Raw genomic sequence first — 23,758 nt, 5'->3', positions numbered from 1 at the left:
TGAAGGCTGGATGAAATGTGAGACTGCGGAGAGAAGGAGATAAGGCTGGAGATGCAGATTTGGGAATCATTTGCATAGATGCTAGTTGAAACCATAGGAATGAATGAGTTTTCCAAGGGGTGTGGCTGTAGATGGAGTATAGAAAAGGGAGCCAGAACTGAACTTTGAGGGACTCCCACAGTTAGGGGGTGGGAGACAGAGGAGGCTCATGAAAGAGACTTGAGAATGAATGGCCAGAGGGGTAGCAGAATCACCAGGAGAGGACAGTGGCAGTGAAGCCCCATTTGGATGTTTCCAAGGGACAGGGGTGATTGTTAGGGTCAAAGACAGCTAAGTTGGAGGCGATGGAGAGGAAAGGGCAGATTCTTGAAATATTGTGAAGGCAGAATCAACAGGATTTCGTTACAGGTTGAATAGTTGAATAGATAGGTTGAATGACAGATGAGTTGAAAATAATGCTAAGGTTATGAGCTTGTGAGGATAGTATTGTTTTCTGCACTGATAAGAGTCAGAGGGAGTACAGGGCTTAGGTGAGAAACCAAGGAGTTCTGTTTTGATCATGTTAATTTTGAAACATTGGCTGATATCCAGTAGATGTCCTGAAGGCAGGAGGAAATGCAAGACTGCAGATGTCAGGGTTGAAGAGACAGCTGAAGATGTACGAATACAAGAATTTGTAATGCACCCATACAAAATTATGAACAGACTTCATAGGTGGAGGATTTCTTTTACTCTGAAAAATTCTTATTGCACATTAGAGGTTAAATACACTGTTGGGTAGGGACCATCTCTATATGTTGCCAACTTGTACCTCCCAAGCGCTTAGTACAGTGCTCTGCACACAGTACGCACTCAATAAATACGATTGAATGAATGAATGAAATACGGGAACCTGGATCTTGATTTGTTTTTACAGTTTTATCTTCTCCTTGTTTGTTTGTGTTTACTATCTGTCCAATACCGCTGATCGATTATCTGTTGTCTTTTACCTTTCATCTTGGACTGTGGGTCCTGTGAGGGCCAGAGACCCTGCTAAATATCCTATTTAATTGTTTCTCCAATTCTCCAGTGAGGTATTTTGCACGCCCTTTAAATATCAAGTACTTTAAATATCATTATTACAACTATTAGCAGTACTTACAAGGAAATTGGACTATCTTTCCTAGGATTTCTCACCTGTCACCCCACAACTTCTTCATCATGTCCTCCACTTTTTTGGCCCTTTCAGCTGGTCCCAGCTGACCTTCACCCTTGGCAGCGAACTTTGCAACGTACATCTCAGCAAATTGCTTCAAAGTAAAGGCCCAGCCGTGCAGTCCAGAACCAAACCCAACAGTACCAAGGACTGGATCAATCTGAAAGTTGAATTAAAAATGAGTTACCAGAAATGCCAGTTATCTAAATGGTTCCAAAGGCAGATTAACAAGTGGCCAAATTCCAAAGACTTCCAGTTAAAACAAAAAACTGCCTTCAGATTGCTTGATATAAACCAGTATCATATAGATGTAAACCAATAGATATAATCCTATACCGGGCATCATGTATAGGATTTAAAGTACCATAAGCTGTTCTTTTCATATACGCAACCCACTCATTTTGACAATCCTTTCTGCACTGTAGAAACATTGCTGTAGAAAGTTTTCATAACATCAGCTTAAAAGCTATGAGAATAAGTTTGGAGAAAATATAACAAAGGTTTATGATCATAGTGAATTATTGGCAGATACAAGGGAACAAGTCATCAGTCTAACAGGGGAGTCGGTATATGTAAATAGACAAAAAGTAGAAAGAAAATAGATATAATTAATAATTGTAAGTAAAAAAATAAAACTACCATTTGAAAAGTGAGAGAATTAATCTTGCTCTCAGGAACTTGACGGCATGATTGCTTGGCCAAGACAAGAGGAAAGGAAATTCTCAGTACTCATGTCATGAGCTACAAGTCACATGCTTGAAATTCAAGAATTTAGAACGGTTAGAAAACTTGCTTGGTAGAAAGAGAAAGCCACGCTAAAATATTCTGAGATTTCCTTGAGACAGACCAGCTAATGGAGAACCTTAAGTTGAGGGTAGATTTTTATTTAGTTACATTAATCATACTGGCATGTTAAGCATTCACTGTGCCAGGCTTATATAAGATATAGTCCCTGAATTACATAAGGCATACAGTCTAAGGGGAGGGAGCAGTGACAACAAATGATGGAGATCCAGATTTCTTCAGAGAAATTGTGATAATGTTTTTGATTGCATTCCCATGTTGAAAGTCATTTTCATCTCAAATCTGCTGACCAATTGAGACATTTCATCCCACCTTCAAATCTGACCGTCTTTCTCTTTGCTTACCATAATATTACCCATTGGACCACTTTCCCCTTCCCCATATGTGGAAATGATGACATTCACATTCTCCACAATCCTTTGAAATGTCTGGTACAGTTCTTCAGGTTCCAGCTGCAGCTCAAGGAGTGCCCGGTCCATTTTATTCATCATCAAAACAGGCTTAATTCTCTCAGCAATTGCCTGGCGTAGTACTGTCTCTGTCTGTACACACACTCCTAAGGAGTAATAATAATAATAATAATAAGCCATAATAATGTGGTACTTGTTAAGCCCTTTCTCTTGTGTCAAGCCCTGTTCTAAACAATGGAACAGATATGCTGCAATCAGATAAGATAAACTTCCCATCCCATCCAGGGCACATAATGTAAAGGAGAGGGAGAATTGCATCCTATCCGCAATTCTACAGATGAGCCCTAGGCAAGTTAAGTGTCAAGGCCCGAGGTCACCCAGCAGCAAGTGGCAGCTTGGATTAGAATCCACGTCTTCCAAGCTCTTTTCACTAGGCCTTGCTGTTTCTGTGGAAACCAACTGTGGTCTGCTATTTCGTTGGGAAATCGTCCTCCAGATAGTAGAAAAAGGACATTAGTGCTCACCAGATACGCAATCCACAACTACCAAGGCACCATCAGTGACCCGGAGAGCAGCTGTCACTTCGGATGAAAAGTCCACATGCCCAGGAGAGTCGATGAGGTTGATAAGAAAACCAGAACCATCTTTAGTTTGCTTGATGAAGTTTAAGTCGTTCTCAGATAGCTCATAGAAGAGAGAGATGGCACTAGAACCAATTGATCAAACCATATTTATTGAGCATTTACTGTGGGCATAGCACTGCTCTAAGTGCTTTTCCATCTCCAGACTATAAGCTTGTTATAGGCAGAGAAGGTGTCTCTTATACTGTACACAGTAAATACAGCTGATTGACTCATTGAGAGAGAACTATCTAACAGTGTCGATGTCTGTTCCCTGCCTGCAACAAGCTTACAGTCTAAGGGGAAGACAGACAGCAATATTAACAAATAAATTATGAACATGTACATAAGTACTGTGGTGCTGAGGGATGGGTGAAAAACGGTGCAAATGCAAAAATCCAAGAGCAAGAAGAAATAGAAAGAATACCCAAACCACACAGAACCACACAATTTTAGTTTTCAATGTCGAAGGTAATTCTTTACTCTATGAAGAAAATTAATGACATTAAACATTTAAGAACATTCATTTTGTTTCCCCCTTGTGTCTATCACCTATTCCATACCTAATCTTATTCTTGGAGTATGAGTCTCTTGAGGCAAGGATTGTGTTTATTTCTTATCCTGAAATTTATTCCCAGCAGTTCTGCACACAGCCGGCACTTAATATTAAATAGTATAATAGTATAGTAAATAATTAAATAGTATTGCTGTTATAGAATCTACTTTATCTGACCCAGGTTTTATATTTCAATTAGAATAATTTCAAGGATATTTAATCAAAACACTGAGATCAAAGAAACTTACGTGGATTTGATGGTAATACATCTTTCCTGTTCATCTTTTCTCGTGTCGGTGAAACGAGTCTCACCAGCCCGGGCAGAGGCAATAATCCCAGCTTTACAAACCAGTGAGTCAGTCAAAGTGGATTTCCCGTGATCCACATGGGCAATTACAGACATATTTCGGATATTGGCTTTTTTGTCCATAATTGCCCGAATTTGATCCACTGTGAAGTTCACCTTGCATCAAAACGCCCCCAGAAAAAACAAGCATTAGAATTTTTGCCCTTGTGCTCTTCCTAGAAATTCACAAATTTTGTTTGACTTCAGTACTGGATGGCACTCTACACCTGGAGTTGTATCCACTAGACTCAGTTCAACGTCCTATTAACAGCTCTACCCTCCAGAGTTTATATATATACTCCTCAGTTTCACTAGCCATATTTCTTAGAGTGGGGTTGGCTTACTCAGGTCACATTGATTGAGCACTTATTTGTGCACAACCCTGTAATAAGCACTTGTGAGAGTACCATATAGCAGCAACATTACACACACATTTCCTGCTCACAACAAGTTTATTTTCTAAATTCACTCTGAACTGTCCATTTTCAAAATGTAGAGTACAGACTTGTTCTCTGGAACCCAGAAATGAAAATACACAGGGTATAAGGGAGTTATTATCTATGGTATTACTGTATGCATTACTATGTACACAGCAGTGTACTAAGCACTTGGGAGATTCCAATACAGCATCTAGTGTATCTATTCCCTATCTAAAAAGAGTTTAGTCTAGAAGGGGAGATAGAGAATGCTATAAAATAGGCTTTTATAGCATTTCTAAATGCATACTTTGTGTCACACACTATACTAATCATTCAGTGTTGTTCTAAGCACTGGGGCAGATAGAAGGTCATTTTGTTGGACAGAGTCCCTGTCCCAAGTAAGACTGAGGTCTTACTTCCCATTTTAGATGAGTTAACTGATGCACAGAGAACTTGCCCGAGGTTATTCACTCATTCATTCAATCGTATTTATTGAGTGCTTACTGTGTGCAGAGCACTGTACAAATAAGGTCACACAACAGACATGTTGCAGAGCTGTTATCAGAGTCCAGGTTCTGATTCCCAGGCCCAGAATCTCTTAACTTTAAGACGCAACTGTTGAAGGCACTTCCATCCCTCCCATCTCACAAGCCCGCAACCTTGGTGTCATCCTCGACTCCGCTCTCTCGTTCACCCCTCACATCCAAGCCATCACCAAAACCTGCCGGTCTCACCTCCACAGCATTTCCAAGATCCGCCCTTTCCTCTCCATCCAAACTGCTACCCTGCTCGTTCAAGGTCTCATCCTATCCCGTCTGGATTACTGTATCAGCCTCCTCTCCAATCTCCCATCCTCCTGTCTCTCCCCACTTCAATCAATCAATCAATCGTATTTATTGAGCGCTTACTGTGTGCAGAGCACTGTACTAAGCGCTTGGTACAAGCACTTCAATCCATACTTCACGCCGCTACCCAGGTTCTTTGTCCAGAAACGCTCTGGGCATGTTACTCCCCTCCTCAAAAATCTCCAGTGGCTACCAATCAACCTACGCATCAGGCAGAAACTCCTCACCCTCGGCTTCAGGGCTCTCCATCACCTCGCCCCCTCCTACCTCACCTCCCTTCTCTACTTCTACAGCCCAGCCTGTACCCTCCACTCCTCTGCTGCTAATCTCCTCACCATGCCTCATTGTCACCTGTCCCACCGTCGATCCCCGGCCCACATCACCCATGGACATCTCCATCTGGATGTCTGCCCGCCATCTAAAGCTCAACATGTCGAAGACTGAACTCCTTGTCTTCCCTCCCAAACCTGGCCCTCTCCCTGACTTTCCCATCTCTGTTGACGGCACTACCATCCTTCCCGTCTCACAAGCCCGCAACCTTGGGGTCATCCTCGACTCCACTCTCTCATTCACCCCTTACATCCAAGCTGTCACCAAAACCTGCCGGTCTCAGCTCTGCAACATTGCCAAGATCCGCCCTTTCCTCTCCATCCATACCGCTACCCTATTCATTCAAGCTCTCATCCTATCCCGTCTGGACTACTGCATCAGCCTTCTCTCTGATCTCCCATCCTCGTGTCTCTCCCCACTTCAATCCATACTTCATGCTGCTGCCCGGATTATCTTTGTCCAGAAACGCTCTGGGCATATTACTCCCCTCCTCAAAAATCTCCAGTGGCTACCAATCGATCGGTGCATCAGGCAGAAACTCCTCACCCTGGGCTTCAAGGCTGTCCATCACCTCGCCCCCTCCTACCTCACCTCCCTTCTCTCCTTCTGCAGCCCACCCCGCACCCTCCGCTCCTCTGCTGCTAATCTCCTCACCGTACCTCATTCTCGCCTGTCCCGCCATCGACCCCCGGCCCACTTCATCTCCCGGGCCTGGAATGCCCTCCCTCTGCCCATCCGCCAAGTTAGCTCTCTTCCTCCCTTCAAGGCCCTACTGAGAGCTCACCTCCTCCAGGATGCCTTCCTAGACTGAGCCCCTTCCTTCCTCTACCCCTCGTCCCCCCTCTATCCCATCTTACCTCCTTCCCTCCCCCACAGCACCTGTATATATGTATATATGTTTGTACATATTTTTTACTCTATTTATTGATTGATTTTACTTGTACATATCTATTCTATTTATTTTATTTTGTTAGTATGTTTGGTTTTGTTCTGTCTCCCCCTTTTAGACTGTGAGCCCACTGCTGGGTAGGGACTACTGTCTCTATACGTTGCCAACTTGTACTGCCCAAGTGCTTAGTACAGTGCTCTGCACACAGTAAGCACTCAATAAATATGATTGATGATGATGATGATCATCCCCCTGGCCTGGAATGCCCTCCCCCCCCACATCCGCCAAGCTAGCTCTCTTCCTCCTTCAAGGCCCTACTGAAAGCTCACCTCCTCCAGGAGGCTTTCCCAGACTGAGCTCCCTCCTTCCTCCCCCTCCCCATCCCCCGCTTACCTCCTTCCCTTCCCCACAGCACCTGTATATATGTATATATGTTTGTACATATTTATTACTCTATTTATTTATTCATTTTACTTGTACACATTTATTCTATTTATTTTATTTGGTTAATATGTTTTGTTTTGTTCTCCGTCTCCCCCTTCTAGACTGTGAGCCCACTGTTGGGTAGGGACCGTCTCTATATGTTGCCAACTTGTACTTCCCAAGCGCTTAGTACAGTGCTCTGCACACAGTAAGCGCTCAATAAATACGATTGAATGAATGAATGAATGAATATATAAGGGTCACGGGGCTGAGAATGGTTGAAGTGCTTAAAGAAATCTTCTAAAATTGTTTGGCATTTTGAGAATTTACTTAGGTATCCACAAGTCATTCAATCAAAAAATGGAATTACTGAGCACTTATAAGCAGACATGTCTGCCCCATAAGCTGTCTTTACTATCGTAATTATTATTAAAGCATTTATTATGTGTCAAGGTCTGTTGACGGTGCTTGTACATCATAGCCATGATTAGAATCCAGGTTGAGACTTCCAGAGTCATTCTCTTCTACAAGGAAAGCCTGTTCTTCCTCCGTGAACTGTGAATCCTTTAATTGATAGAGCCTGTTTCAAATTTCCCCTCCCCACTCTCAAACCCACAGCCCTTTTGTCCTTATCTGTAATTTGTTTATTTATATTACTGTCCGTCTCCCCCTCTAGACTAGGTTTATTGTGGTCAGGGAATGTGTTTATTGTTCATTCACGAATCGTTTCAATGTACTCTCCCAAGTACAGTACTCTGCACACAGTAAGCACACAAAACGATTTAATGGATTAATAAGTCGAGTTGCCATGAATCTACACCACAATTTAATGGAGTGCTTGTCATATTGTAAGCATTTTTGTTACTCTCCTGGAAATGGGTCCATGCTTGCAATTTACGCTAAGTAATTACTTCTAAATTAAGCTTCTAAGAACTGTAATACTATTTCTAAACTAATTTGCCTTCTTGCTGGAGTGTTAACTCCTTGAGAAGGAATATTATCTACACAGTACTCAAAATATCACCGACTACTTAATTCTGCTGTACTTTTACAATATGAACAATTACGGTACTGTTAAGTGCTTACTATGTGCCAAGCTCTGTCCTAAGCACTGGGGTAGATACAAGATAATCAGGTTGTCCCACGTGGGGCTCAGTCTTAATCCCCATTTTACAGATGAGATAACTGAGGCACAGAGAAGTTAGTTGACTTACCCTAAGTCACACAGCACTAATTACAGTGCACTGAGTTTATGCTCAATAAACCCCACTGGCTGACTGGTTTAGTCAGTAAAATACCTTCTTTGAAATTCTGTTCTGAACAAAAATTTTGTTAGATCTGAGATATTTTATTGGGAAGCAACACTGCCTAGGAGACAGATCTGGTTTATAATTCCAACACCAAGATTTACCAACTTTGTGACCTTGGGCAAGTCACAACTTCTCCATGCCTGTTACATGTTCTCTACCTGTACTGTTAGGCTGGAAAGGACATATTCTCCCCCTTCTAGACTGTGAGCCCACTGTTGAGTAGGGACCGTTTCTTTATGTTGCCAACTTGTACTTCCCAAGCGCTAAGTACAGTGCTCTGCACACAGTAAGCGCTCAATAAATACGATTGAATAAATGAATGAATATTCAGAAAATGTCACTCCCCTCTTCAAAAGTCCATGTTGCCCATCCACCACCATGGCAAAGAAAAACTCACCACTGGCTTTAAGCACTCCATCACCTTACCCTCACTTCTCTCCTACAACCCAGTCCTTGCTCCCCTAATGCTAACCGTCAGCACTGATCTTTCCTGCCTCTGGCCTGAAACGCCCTCCCTCCTCAAATCCAACACACAAGTACTCCCCACCTTCAAAAGCCTTATTGAAAGGCACATCTCCAAGAGGCCTTCAGAGTAAACCCCCCTTTTCCTATCTCCTACTTCCTTCTGCACCACCTTTTTCCCTTTGCTCTTACGCTCTTCCAGCCCCAGGATGATTATATACATATCTGTAATTTTATTTATTTGTGTATAGTCTGTTTCCCCCCTCTAGACTGTACGCTCGTAGCAGGCAGGAAATATCACTGTTTCCTGTTGTACTGTGCTTTCCCAGGCGCTTAATACAGTACTCTATACTAGAAGCAGCATGGCTCACTGGATAGAACCTGGGCTTGAATCAGAGGTCACGGGTTCTAATCCGACCTCCACCACTTGGCAGCTGTGTGACACTGGGCAAGTCACTTAACTTCGCTGGGCCTCAGTTACCTCATTTGTAAAATGGGAATTAAGACTGTGAGCCCGTGGGGCAACCTGATTACCTTGTATCCACGCTAGCGCTTAGAATAGTGCTTGGCACATAGTAAGCGCTTAACAAATGCCATCATCATTATTATTATTACTCTGCACACAGTAAGCAGCCAATAAAATACAAATGACAGTAGTTCCCCACATGGGGCTCAGAGTTTAAGTCACAGAGAGGAAGATTCAATCCCCATTTTGTGGATAAGGCAACTGTGGCAGAAGTTTTACTGACTTGCCCAAGGTCACACAAAAGAAAAAGCATTGCCTAGTATACAGTGCTCGGGCCTGAGAGTCAGAAGAGCAAGGTTTCAATCTCAGCTCCATCATTTGTCTGCTAAGACTTTGACAGAGTGCAACAGAAATATGTCACATCTTCTCTATGCCTCACCTACCTCATCTGTAAAATGGGGGCTACGTGTGAGGGTTATGTGGAAAACGGCCTGTATCCAACTTGATTTTATCTTTCCTATTACTAAGTAACAATGTCTGGCCCACAGTAATCACTTAACAAATACCATTAAAAAAACACATCAGACACATCAACATCCTGACTTTTGGCTTGTGCTGTTAACTACTTCGGGCTATTTCCCTTTTTCCCCCTGGTATGAATTTATGGAAAGCTGTTTCAAGTTATTGATTTTCCATATATTTTTATGCCTATGATATCCTGGTATTTGCTTATGGGTCAGCCGGGGGCCATGCTATACTTGCTCAGGGTCACGCAGCACGCAAGTGGCAGAGCCGGCATTAGAACCCATGTCCTTCTGATCCCAGGCCCGGACTTTGTTCACTGCGCCACGCTGCATAATCTTGTTAGATTAAAACCAAACACGGCCTGGCTCTTCTTTCAACATTTCCTAAACCAGCATGCTCCCGTGGGCATTGCCTCCAATTTCAGTCGGTAAAAGGGCTCCCGAACACCCCTTTGGAGATCGGGGTCCGGATGCAACTACATGTTTCTTCATCTCTCTGTGTTCCCGTCCAAAGGAAGGGCGATGAGAGTTTCCATAAACATCTACTGCTACTTCTCTCTCCCGCAGTGGCGTCTTCATTTAAGCAAGGCTACCACGGGGGCCTCCCTAACTAGCCAGTCCAGTTTTCCTCTCCTCCATTTCGAGAAAGTGTCCCACACAAAAAAATGACCCCAATAGAATGGGACAGCTCTCACCATGATGGCGATGTCAATGGATATCTTGACAGTGAATCCTAGAAAACCTAACTTCAGCAGCAATGGCGGCGCCGACAACGAGAAAAGACAGTGACGTCAGCGTTCTTCTCTTTTATACGCTCTCGTAGCTATGAGTCAGGTGACTAAACCGGAGATGAAATAACATCAGGAAATGCACATGCGCATTTGTACTTCTCCCCTAGCTTAAAAAAATCTCTCCTCTGAACATACGAGGTCATGTGTTCTGTAACTCTTGAGGTAAGAGGAAGTAGCAAATACCTATGAAAGCGGTTCTGCAGAGGATCTCCATGAGCCCCTGGTGCTGTCTAAATCAATCAATCAATCAGTCGTATTTATTGAGCGCTTACTGTGTGCAGAGCACTATACTAAGCGCTTGGGAAGTACAAGTCGGCAACACATAGAGACAGTCCCTACCCAACAGTGGGCTCACAGTCTAGAAGGGGGAGACAGAGAACAAAACCAAACATACTAACAAAATAAAATAAATAGAATAGATATGGACAAGTGAGATAAATAAATAAATAAATAAATAAATAGAGTAATAAATATGTACAAACATATATATACATATATACAGGTGCTGTGGGGAAGGGAAGGAGGTAAGATGGGGATGGAGACAGGGACGAGGGGGAGAGGAAGAAAGGGACTCAGTCTGGAAAGGCCTCCTGTAGGAGGTGAGCTCTCAGTAGGGCCTTGAAGAGAGGAAGAGAGCGAGCTTGGCGGATGGGCAGAGGGAGGGCATTCCAGGCCAGGGGGATGACGTGGGCCGGGGGTCGATGGCGGGACAGGTGAGAACGAGGCACAGGGAGGAGATTAGCAGCGGAGAAGTGGAGGGTGCGGGCTGGGCTGTAGAAGGAGAGAGGGAGGTGGGGTAGGAGGGGCGAGGTGATGGAGAGCCTTGAAGCCCAGGGTGAGGAGTTTCTGCCTGATGCACAGATTGATTGGTAGCCACTGGAGATTTTTGAGGAAGGGAGTAACATGCCCAGAGCGTTTCTGGACAAAGACGATCCAGGCAGCAGCATGAGGTATGGATTGAAGTGGGGAGAGACACGAGGATGGGAGATCAGAGAGAAGGCTGGTGCAGTAGTCCAGACGGGATAGGATGAGAGCTTGAACGAGCAGGGTAGCAGTTTGGATGGAGAGGAAAGGGCGGATCTTGGCAATATTGTGGAGCTGCGACCGGCAGGTTTTGGTGATGGCTTGGATGTGAGGGGTGAATGAGAAAGCAATGTCAAGGATGACATCAAGGTTACGGACTTGTGAGACGGGAAGGATGGTAGTGCCGTCAACAGAGATGGGAAAGTCAGGGAGAGGGCAGGGTTTGGGAGGGAAGACAAGGAGTTCAGTCTTAGACATGTTGAGTTTTAGGTGGCAGGCAGACATCCAGATGGAAATGTCCTGAAGGAAGGAGGAGATGCGGGCCTGGAGAGAGGGGAAGAGAGCAGGGGCAGAGATGTAGATCTGGGTGTCATCAACGTAGAGGTGATAGTTGAAGCCGTAGGAGCGAATGAGGTCACCAAGGGAGTGAGTGTAGATCGAGAACAGAAGGGGGCCAAGCACTGAACCTTGGGGAACCCCCACAGTAAGGGGATGGGAGGGGGAGGAGGAACCTGCAAAAGAGACTGAGAATGAACGAACGGAGAGATAAGGAGAACCAAAATTAAAATTAAAAGTAATTTTAATGCCAAAAACTGAATGCAATATTTTCATTATTGGAGATCCTTTCTGACCTCCCAAGGCCACTTCAGTCTACACTAAACTCTACTGCCCAGATTATCTTTGTACAGAAACATTCTGGGCATGTGGAGCGGCCTTGCTGCTCCCGAAAGGATCCTCTCCTCAGAGCGCCGCCATAGACGCCCGGGACTCCGTTCCCGAGAGGCCTGCCTGCCATCACATCGTGTTATCATGTCACTCCGCTGCTCAAAAATCTCTAGTGGTTGCCTATCAACCCACGAATCAAGCAAAAATCCTTCTCTCTCGGCTTCAAGGCTCTCCATCCCCTCGCCCCTTCCTACCTCACCCCCCTTCTCTCCTTCTCCAGCCCAGCCCCGCAACCTCTGCTCCTCTGCCGCCACTAACCTCCTCACTGGGCCTCGTTCCACCCTGTCCCGCCGCCCACCCGCGACCCACATCCTTCCCCTGGCCTGGAATGCCTTCCCTCCAAACATCTGCCAAATTAGCACACTTTTCCCCTTCAAAGCCCTACTGAAGGCTTACCTCCTCCATGAGGCCTTCTCATTCATTCATTCAATCGTATTTATTGAGAGCTTGCTGTGTGCAGAGCACCGTACTAAGCGCTTGGGAAGTACAGGTTGGCAACATATAGGTCCCTACCCAACAACGGGCTCATAAGTCCTCCTTTTCCTCAGCTCCCCCTCTCCTCCCCATCGCCCTGACTCTCTCCCTTTGCTCTACCCCTCCTCCCCACCCCACAGCTCTTATGTCTGCCTATTCTATGTATTTATACTGATGCCTGTTTAGTTGTGTTGATGTGTATATATCTATAATTATATTTATTTATATTTATGCCTGTTGTGATGTCTGTCTCCCCCCTTCTAGACTCTAAGCCCAGTGTAGGCAGGGATTGTTGCTCTTAATGTTGAATTGCACTTTCCAAGTGCTTAGTACAGTGCTCCGCTCACAGTAAGCACTCAGTAAATACCAATGAGTGAATGAATTAATGAAAAGCCAAGCTGAGCTTTTACTGTGTATTGAGCACTGAACTCAGCACTTAGGAAAGTACAATACAACAATAAATATTGACATTCTCTGCCCACAACGAACTTGCAGACTAGAGTGGGGAGACAAACATCAATAAAAGTAAATAAAATTACAGATATGAACTTGGATTCTTTGGGTCTGGAAAGGGGAAGAGCAAAGGGAGCAAGTCAGGGCAATATAGAAGGGAATGGGAGCTGAGGAAAAGTGGGCTTTGCCTAGGAAGGTCTCTTGGAGGAGATGGGTCTTCAGTAAGGCTTTAAAGAGGAGAAGAGTGGTTGTCTGTTGGATTACAGGAGGCAGGGTATTCAAAACCAAGGCAGGCGTGGGCCAGGGGTCGGCAGTGAAGTAGGGGAGATTGAGGCACAGTGAGAAGATTAGCACCAGAGGAGCGAAGTGTGTGGGCTGGGTTGTAGAATTATTACTATTACTTATTCATTCATTCATTCATTCATTCATTCATTCAATCGTATTTATGGAGCACTTACTGTGTGCGGAACACTATACTAAGCGCTTGGGAAGTACAAGCTGGCAACATATAGAGATGGTCCCTACCCAACAGTGGGCTCATGGTCTAGAAGGGGGAGACAGAGAACAAAACGAAACATATTAACAGAATAAAATAAATAGAATAAATAGAATAAATATGTACAGGTAAATATGTACAAGTAAAATAAAATAAATAAATAAATAAATAGAGTAATAATACTTATAATCATCATCATATTTATTAATCACTTACTGTGTGCAAAGCACTGTACTAAGCACTTGGGAGAATACAATATAACATCAGACCTATTTCCTGTCCAAAAGAGCTCATAGTCTGGTGTGGGGTAGGGTGTAGACACTAATATAAATAAATAAGTAGATAAATAAATTACAGGCATATACAGATATATACATATGTCCTATAGGAAAAGGAGGGAGGATGAATGAAGGAGCAAGTATGAGCCGTGCAGAAGGGAGTTGGAGACAAGGAGAGGAGGGTTTAGTCAGGTGCTTCCTGGAGGAACTCTGCCTTTAATAAGGCTTGAAAGTGGGGGAGAGCAATTATCTGTCTGTTATGAGTGGGGAGGACATCCCAGGACAGAGATGTGGGCAAGATGTTGGGGGCAAGATGTTGGGGCAAGACAGACAAGATCAAGGTAGAGTAAGAAGCTCAGCAATAGAGGAATGAAGTGTATGGGCTGGGTTGTAAAGGAGAGAAGCGAGGTGAGTTAGAAGGGATACCCACCCCAGTGCTTAGTACAGTGCTTGGCATGTAGTAAATGCTTAACAAATACCATTACTACTATTATTATTGTCAATGAAACAAATATTCAAGGATGGTGTAAATCAATTAATCAATCATTTGTACTTATTGAGCACTTACTAAATGTAGGGTACTGTACTAAGTCCTTGGGAGAGTACTGGGAAGCAGCATGGCCTAGTGGCAAGAGCAAGGGCTTGGAAGTCAGAGGTCATGGGTTCTAATCCCAACTCCACCACCTGTCTGCTGTGTGACCTTGGGCAAGTCACTTACATTCTCTGTGCCTCAGTTACCTCATCTGTAAAATGAGGATTTAAAGTGTGAGCTTCATGTGGTGCCAGACACTTAACTTTTTTGTGCCTCAGTTCCTTCATCTGTAAAATGGGGATTAAGGCTGTGAGCCCTACGTGGGACAACCTGATTACCTTGTATCCCCCCCAGCACTTAGAACAGTGCTTTGCACATAGTAAGTGCTTAACAAATGCCATTATTATTATTATGTGAGGCAGGGACCGTGTCCAACTTGATTACCTTGTATCTACCCCAGTGCTTAGAACAGTGCTTGGCACATAGCAAGCACTTAAAACAATCATTATTATTATTATTATTATTATTATTATTATTATTATTATTATTACATACAAGAGAGTTGGTAGACAAATTCCCCACAAACAAGGATAGAAGAGTTCATTCATTCATTAAATCATATTTATTGAGTGCATGCTGTGTGCAAAGCACTGTATTAAGCACTTGGGGGAATACAGTATAGCAATAAACAGACACATTCCCTTCCCACAGCAACCATACAGTCTAGAGGGGGAGACAGACATTAAAATAAGATTAAGATACTTGCAACAGTGCTGTGGACCTGATGCAAAGGTACAATACAGAATAAGTACATCAGAAAGGGCAGCAACACCCCTTGGGTGGGTGTTTTCTACCTTGTTCTCAAGGTGATCAAATCCACTCAACCCCATTAAAGGAGCAGCTTCGACTTGTTTTCAGTTTCTCCTAAAGAAACAAAGTGGAGATGTAAGGGAGATTACCTAGTATTTAAAAAATACAGATCAAAGTGTTAGTGTTAGTGATCAAAGGTAGTGTTAAAGAGAGGGAGAGAGTAGGAGAAAAAGAGCATAGTTGGGGGAGGCCTCTTGGAGATGTGACCTTAAAAAGACTTCGAAGGTTGGTAGTCACTAAATTCTGTCAGTTCAACAGTCACAACATCACTAAACATCCATCCTTTCCTCTCCATCCAAACTGCTACTATGTTAAACCAATCACTTATTCTACCCAACCTTGATTACTGCATCTGTTTCCTTGCTGACTTCCCTGTAACTTCTCTCTCCCTACTCCAGTTCATACTTCATTGTACTGCCCAGGTCGTTTTTCTACAGAAACGTTCAGGACATGTTTCCCCACTCCTCAAGAACCTCCAGTAGTTACCCATTCTCTTCCTCAGTGAACAAAAATTCCTCACCATTGGCTTTGAAGCTCTCACCTTGCCTACTTCCTATCTCACCTAACTACTTTCCTACTACAACCCAAGCCTCATACTTCACTCCTTTAATGCTAACCTTCTCACTGTGCCTTGGTCTCCCCTATCTCACTACCAACCTCTTTTCCTCATCCTACCTCTGGCTTGGATTGTCTTCTCTCCTCATATCTGATATATAATTTCCCTTCTTTCAAAGCCTTATGAAAGGCGCATCCCCTCCAAGAGAACTTTCCTGACTAAACCCTCATTTCCTCTTCTCCGAGTCCCTTCTGCATTAGCCTGACTTGCTTCCTATATTCATCCCCTTTCCCAGTCCTACAGCACTTATGTAGATACCTGTAATTGATTTATTTATATTAATGTCTGTGTCCCCCTCCAGACTGTAAGCTCGGGAATGTGTCTGTTTTTTGTTACATTGTGTTCTCCCTAGTGCTTAGCACAGTGCTCAATAAATAGGATTGATTGACTGACTGACTGACTGACTTGTCTGTTGCATCTGAAGAGGAAGAATGTTCCAGGATCGAGCATTTATGTATATATCTGTTACTTATTGTTTGATTGACTGATTTCATTTATTTCATTTATATTAATATCTGTTTTTCCCCTCTAGACTAAAAGTTTGTTGAGGGTGGAGAATGTCTTTATTGTTATATTATACTCTCCCAAGAGGTTAATACAGTGCTTTGCACCCAGTGAGTGCACAATAAATATGACTGAATGAATGAATGAAGGAATGTGTCCTATTTAATTCACAAAAAGTCTTTCATAAATATTTAGAACATTAGGCATTTTGCTTCTCCTGAGGAAGGTATAAGGTAAAGTTAGCTTTGATGTTATTGTTAGTTTTAATTATATTATTTTTCTGTTTTGTCTTCTCATCTAGACTTTAAGTTTTCTGGTTAGTGTGGAAGCATAGTGATTAAGGCCTTGCATTTCCTCCGTTCCCTCCTTCCTAACCGCTTTAAGCTGCAGGCCTGCATCTGGTTACCAAGGCAATCAAGTTAACAACACATCTTCACTTTGTTTCTTTAGGAGAAACTGGAAAGAAGATGAAGCTGCTCCTTTAGTGGGGTTGAGTGGATTTAATCACCTTGAGAACAAGATAGAAAACAAAACACCCACCCAAGGGGTGTTGCTGCCCTTTCTAATGTACTTATCCTGTATTGTACTTTTGATTTAATTAGATGCTTCTTTTATTAAATTGATTAAAAAGAAATTCTGGTTTACTCAAAACCAAGCTGGCCTTGACTAGGCTGGGGAATATCTGCTACTCAACTGCTTCTCCCTACTAGCCCTGTTGAGTGCTAGTAGTAATAAATTTGTCTCTGACATACCCATTTAAACGTAACACAAAGATTGTCTTCAAAATGTGTTTGTTATATGTTTTTCCTCTCCTCTAACTCTTTCCTGGACCCCCTCCAATCTGGCTTCCACGCCCTCCACTCCACCAAAACCACCCTCTCAAAGGTCACCAATGACCACCTTCTTGCCAAATCCAACAGCTCCTACTCCATCTTAATCCTCCTCAACCTCTCAGCTGCCTTTGACACTGTGGACCATCCCCTTCTCCTCAATACGTTATCCAACCTTGGCTTCACTGACTCTATCCTATCCTGTTTCTCCTCCTATCTCTCTGGCTGTTACATTCTCAGTCTCCTTCGCAGGCTCCTTCTCCCACTCCCATCCCCTTACTGTAGAGATCCCACAAGATCTTGCAGTAGTCAGAATATATGTAAACCTGAAAGTAAAATTACAAGTGTTCACCTGCTTGGGCTCTGGTGATCTGCAAAACAGCATATATATATATGTGTATATATATATATATACAGAGAACAAAACCAAATATATATATATATATATATATATATATATATATATATATATATTTGGTTTTGTTCTCTGTTTCCCCCTCCTAGACTGTGAGCCCACTGTTGGGTAGGGACTGTCTCTATATGTTGCGAACTTGTACTTCCCAAGCGCTTAGTACAGTGCTCTGCACACAGTAAGTGCTCAATAAATATGATTGATTGATTGATTGATATACAAAGCTATTGGTAAGGAGATTTTTTTGAAGATATAAATATGCTACCATTTAATTTAAATTTATAATTTATCATATGTATATATTTCATAATGAAATTTAATTAATAATGTTAACACTATTAACTACATTTCATGTAGATTTTATCATTTTCAAAACATATTTATATTGATTTGGTCAATTTTTTCAGATTTTGGGAAAGCCCACATCATCCCCCTGGCCTGGAATGCCCTCCCTCCCCACATCCGCCAAGCTAGCTCTCTTCCTCCCTTCAAGGCCCTACTGAGAGCTCACCTCCTCCAGGAGGCCTTCCCAGACTAAGCCCCCTCCTTCCTCCCCCCCCTCCTCCCCCATCTATCCCCCCAGCCATACCTCCTTCCCTTCTCCACTGCACCTGTATATATGTATATATGTTTGTACATATTTATTCCTCTGTTTATTTATTTATTTATTTTACTTGTACATATCTATTCTATTTATTTTATTTTGTTAAGGTGTTTGGGTTTGTTGTCTGTCTCCCCCTTCTGGACTGTGAGCCCACTGTTGGGTAGGGACTGTCTCTATATGTTCCCAACTTGTACTTCCCAAGTGCTTAGTACAGTGCTCTGCACACAGTAAGCACTCAATAAATACGATTGATTGATTGATTGATTGATTGATTCCCCAAAGCACCTGTATATATGTATATATGTTTGTACATATTTATTACTCTATTTATTTTACTTGTACGTATCTATTCTATTTATTTTATTTTGTTAATATGTTTTGTTTTGTTCTGTGTCTCCCCCTTCTAGACTGTGAGCCCACTGTTGGGTAGGGACTGTCTCTATATGTTGCCAACTTGTACTTCCCAAGCGCTTAGTACAGTGCTCTGCACACAGTAAGCGCTCAATAAATACGATTGATTGAATGAATGAATGAATCCCTCAGGGTTCAGTTCTTGGTCCCTTTCTAGTCTCCAACTACACTCACTCCCCTGGAGAACTCATTCCTTCCCACAGCTTCAACCATCGTCTCTATGCGGATGAGACCTAAATCTATATCTCCTTCCCTGTTATAATATTCATTCATTCATTCAATCGTATTTATTGAGCGCTTACTGTGTGCAGAGAACTGTACTAAGCGCTTGGGAAGTACAAGTTGGCAACATATAGAGGTGGTCCCTACCCAACAGTGGGCTCACAGTCTAGAAGGGGGAGACAGAGAACAAAACAAAACATATTAACAAAGTAAAATAAATAGAATAAATATGTACAAATAAAATGAATAAATAAATAGAGTAAGAAATATGTACAAACATATACATATATACAGGTGCTGTGGGGAAGGGAAAGAGGTAAGGCAGAGGGGAGGGGGAGAAAGGGGAAAGGAAGGAGGGGACTCAGTGTTGGAGGGCCTCCTGGAGGAGGTGAGCTCTCAGTAGGGCCTTGAAGGGAGGACGAGAGCTAGCTTGGCGGATGTACGGAGGGAGGGCGTTCCAGGCTAGGGGGATGACGTGGGTCGGGGGTCGACGGCGGGACAGGTGAGGACGAGGCTCGGTGGGGAGATTAGTGGCAGAGCAGCGGAGGGTGCGGGCTGGGCTGTAGAAGGAAAGAAGGGAGGTGAGGTAGGAGGGGGCGAGGTGATGGACAGCCTTGAAGCCCAGGGTGAGGAGTTTCTGCCTGATACGCAGATTGATTGGTAGCCACTGGAGATTTTTGAGGAGGGGAGAAACATGCCCAGAGCGTTTCTGGACAGACAATCCGGGCAGCGGCGTGAAGTATGATGATGATGAATACTAATGATGGCATTTGTTAAGCGCTCAGTATGTGCAGAGCACTGTTCTAAGAGCTGGATCTCTCCCTCCTTCAAGTTCACATCTCCTACTGCCTTCAGGACATCTTTGTATGGATGTCCTGCCACCTAAAACTAAACATATCCAAGACAGAGCTCCTTATCTTCCCTCCCAAACCCTAGTCTCTCCTGAACTTTCCCATTACCGTGGACGACACACCCATCCTTCCCATCTCACAAGCCTGCAAACTTGGTGTCATCCTTGACTCTGCTCTCTCGTTCATCCTACATATCCAACCATACCCATAGCCAAAAGCCCTCCCTCCTCAAATCTACCAGTCACTCTTCCCCTCTTCAAAGCCCTACTGAAGGCTCACCTCCTCCAAGAGGCCTTCCCAGACTAAGTCCCCTTTTCCTCAGTTCCCCCTTCCACATCACCTCAACTCACTTCCTTTGCTCTTCCCACCGCTCCCCACCCCACAGCACTTGTGTATGTTTGTACATATCTATGATTCTATTTACTTACATTGATGCCTGTTTACTTGTTCTGATTCATTCATTCATTCAATCATATTTATTGAGCACTTACTGTGTGCAGAGCACTGTACTAAGTCCTTGGGAAGTACAATTTGGCAACATATGGAGACGGTCCCTACCCAACAGCGGGCTCACATTCTAGAAGGGGAAGACAGGCAACAAAACAAAACATTAACAAAATAAAATTAATAGAATAAGTATGTACAAGTAAAATAGAGTAATAAATACGTACAAACATATATACATATATACAGGTGCTATGGGGAGGGGAAGGAGGTATTGCAGGGACGATGGGGAGGGCGAAGGCAGAGGGGGAGGAGGGGGAGAGGGAAGAAGGGGCTCAGTCTGGGAAGGCCTCCTGGAGGAGGCAAGCTCTCAGTAGGGCTTTGAAGGGAGGAAGAGAGCTAGCTTGGTGGATGTGCAGAGGGAGGGCATTCCAGGCCGGGGCATGACATGGACCGGGGTGTCGACGGCGGGACAAGCGAGAATCATCATCAATCGTATTTATTGAACGCTTATTATGTGCAGAGCACTGTACTAAGTGCTTGGAAAGTACAAATTGGCAACACATAGAGACAGTCCCTACCCAACATTGGGCTCACAGTCTAAAAGAGAATGAGGCACGGTGAGGAGATTAGCCGCAGAGGAGCGAATGGTGCGGGCTGGGCTGTAGAAGGGGAAGGGAGGTGAGGTAGGAGGGGACGAGATGTGTATATATGTATATATTTTTCTTGTGATGTGTATATATCTATAATTCTATTTATTTATATTGATACCTGTTTACTTATTTTGATGTCTGTCTCTCCCTTCTAGACTGTAGGCCTGGTGTGGGCAGAGGTTGTCTCTCTATATCGCTGAATTGTACTTTGCAATTGCTTAGTACAGTGCTCTGCACACAGTAAGCATTTGGTAAATATAATTGACTAAATGCCTGATTGAAGAAGTAATAGTGTCTGGGTTCTGGAGGTATAAAAAAACAAACATGGAAATGTTACACAGAATGGAAGTGCAAAGGTGTCAGCAGATTTGGTGAACTACAAAAAACATGACATGATCAAGACTCATGTTCTTCCCAATAAAAAGTCTGCTTAGACTTGAGTAAATCTAATCAGTTATTTAATGGAAAGCTGGAGAGTGTAATATATAGAAATTGTTTTGGTGTATTGTTCATAATGGGTTGTGCTGGACCCTTCTTCCCAGTGGTCTCCAGCTGTTTGAAAATGATTTAGACTAAAAAGAAATTAGTAGTAAATTGATGCAGCTGTTTAGTAGGTCCCCAATACACTGAATTAGGATTGAGTGGTACTGTGTTTTGTATGTCAGGGGAAGGTTGTATCTGTCATTGGAAATGGCTCCAAGTGAAGCCCCTTTCCATTTCAGTGGCTGCCTGGCCTGGTGAACCTCTTTCTCTTCAATCAATCAATCAATCAATCAATCGTATTTATTGAGTGCTTACTGTGTGCAGAGCACTGTACTAAGCGCTTGGGAAGTACAAGTTGGCAACATATAGAGACAGTCCCTACCCAACAGTGGGCTCACAGTCTAAAAGGGAGAGACAGAGAACAAAACCAAACATACTAACAAAATAAAATAAATAGAATAGATATGTAAAAGTAAAATAAATAAATAAATAAATAGAGTAATAAATATGTATAAACATATACATATATACAGGTGCAGTGGGGAAGGGAAGGAGGTAAGATGGGGGATGGAGAGGGGGACGAGGGGGAGAGGAAGGAAGGGGCTCAGTCTGGAAGGCCTCCTGGAGGAGGTGAGCTCTCAGTAGGGTCTTGAAGGGAGGAAGAGAGCTAACTTGGCGGATGGGCAGAGGGAGGGCATTCCAGGCCCGGGGGATGACGTGGGCCGGGGGTCGATGGCGGGACAGGCGAGAACGAGGCACAGTGAGGAGATTAGTGGCAGAGGAGTGGAGGGTGCGGGGTGGGCTGTAGAAGGAGAGAAGGGAGGTGAGGTAGGAGGGGGCATGGTGATGGAGAGCCTTATAGCCAAGGGTGAGGAGTTTCTGCCTGATGCGCAGACTGACTGGAGATTTTTGAGGAGGGGAGTAACATGCCCACAGCGTTTCTGGACAAAGACAATCCGGGCAGCAGCATGAAGTATGGATTGAAGTGGGGAGAAACATAAGGATGGGAGATCAGAGAGAAGGCTGATACAGTAGTCCAGATGGGATAGGATGAGAACTTGAAAGAGCAGGGTAGCGGTTTGGATGGAGAGGAAAGGGCGGATCTTGGCAATATTGCGGAGCTGAGACCGGCAGGTTTTGGTGACGGCTTGGATGTGAGGGGTGAATGAGAGAGTGAAGTCGTGGATGACACCAAGTTTGCGGGCTTGTGAGATGGGAAGGATCGTAGTGCCGTCAACAGAGATGGGAAAGTCAGGGAGAGGGCAGGGTTTGGGAGGGAAGACAAGGAGTTCAGTCTTGGACATGTTGAGTTTTAGGTGACGGGCAGACATCCAGATGGAAATGTCCTGAAGGCAGGAGGAGATGCGAGCCTGGAGAGAGGGGGAGAGAGCAGGGGCAGATATGTAGATCTGGGTGTCATCAGCGTAGAGGTGATAGTTGAAGCCGTGGGAGTGAATGAGGTCACCAAGGGAGTGAGTGTAGATCGAGAACAGAAGGGGACCAAGCACTGAACCTTGGGGAACCCCCACAGTAAGGCGATGGGAGAGGGAGGAGGTGCCTGCAAAAGAGACTGAGAATGAATGACCGGAGAGATAAGAGGAGAACCAGGAGAGGACAGAGTCTGTGAAGCCAAGGTCGGATAGCGTATTGAGGAGAAGGGGATGGTCCACATTGTCGAAGGCAGCTGAGAGGTCGAGGAGGATTAGGATCGAGTAAGAGCCGTTGGATTTGGCAAGCAGGAGGTCATTGGTGACCTTTGAGAGGGCAGTTTCCGTGGAATGTAGGGGACAGAAGCCAGACTGGAGGGGGTCGAGGAGAGAGTTGGTGTTGAGGAATTCGAGGCAGCACATGTAGACAACTCGTTCAAGGAGTTTGGAAAGGAATGGTAGGAGGGAGATGGGGCGATAACTAGAAGGTGAGATGGGGTCAAGAGAGGGTTTTTTTAGGATGGGAGAGACGTGGGCATGTTTGAAGGCAGAGGGGAAGGAACCAGTGGAGAGTGAGCAGTTGAAGATGGAAGTTAAGGAGGGGAGAACGGATGGAGCGAGAGATTTCATGAGATGAGAGGGAATGGGGTCAGAAGCACAGGTGGCTGGAGTAGCACTGGAGAGGAGGGAGGAGAGCTCCTCTGAGGATACTGCTGGGAAGGATGGGAGAGTAGCAGAGAGTGTTGAGAGCCGGGAGGTTGGAGAAAGGGGAGGAGTGACTTTGGGGAGGTCGGACCTGATGGATTGAATTTTGTTAATGAATTAGGAGGCCAGATCGTTGCTCTTTTCACTGAGCCATGCTGCTTCTGTCTCTCCTCTTCTCAAAAACTTCGAGTCGTTGGCCATTCTTCTCTGCATCTAGCAGAAATTTGTCATCATTGACTTTCTTGTCCTCCTATGTATCTATTATCTTCTCCCACCACACTCCGTCTTGTATTCTTCATTCCTTTCAGGGTACCGCACTCATGCCCTCACTCCTGCATTGGGATCTGCAACCTT

At 44.1% G+C, this 23,758-nt stretch overlaps 1 protein-coding gene across 1 annotated transcript in view; it reads right to left on the bottom strand.

Moving 5' to 3' along the window:
* The window catches only part of LOC119946732 (elongation factor 2-like), a 34,348-nt gene extending 23,981 nt beyond the window's left edge, over window positions 1–10,367 (bottom strand). Inside the window, exons 1-5 of the mRNA XM_038768151.1 lie at window positions 10,295–10,367; window positions 3,834–4,048; window positions 2,934–3,115; window positions 2,344–2,555; window positions 1,177–1,355 (exon numbers count right to left, since the gene is read on the bottom strand). Coding sequence (XP_038624079.1) covers window positions 1,177–1,355; window positions 2,344–2,555; window positions 2,934–3,115; window positions 3,834–4,048; window positions 10,295–10,297 — 791 coding nt within the window. The 5' untranslated portion in view covers window positions 10,298–10,367. The remainder of the gene's footprint in view (window positions 1–1,176; window positions 1,356–2,343; window positions 2,556–2,933; window positions 3,116–3,833; window positions 4,049–10,294) is intronic.
* Window positions 10,368–23,758: the final 13,391 nt, after the last annotated feature.

The sequence above is a fragment of the Tachyglossus aculeatus genome, chromosome Y3 (assembly GCF_015852505.1).
Source record: "Tachyglossus aculeatus isolate mTacAcu1 chromosome Y3, mTacAcu1.pri, whole genome shotgun sequence".
Classification (NCBI taxonomy): domain Eukaryota; kingdom Metazoa; phylum Chordata; class Mammalia; order Monotremata; family Tachyglossidae; genus Tachyglossus; species Tachyglossus aculeatus.
This window is presented reverse-complemented; position numbering and strand designations above follow the sequence as displayed.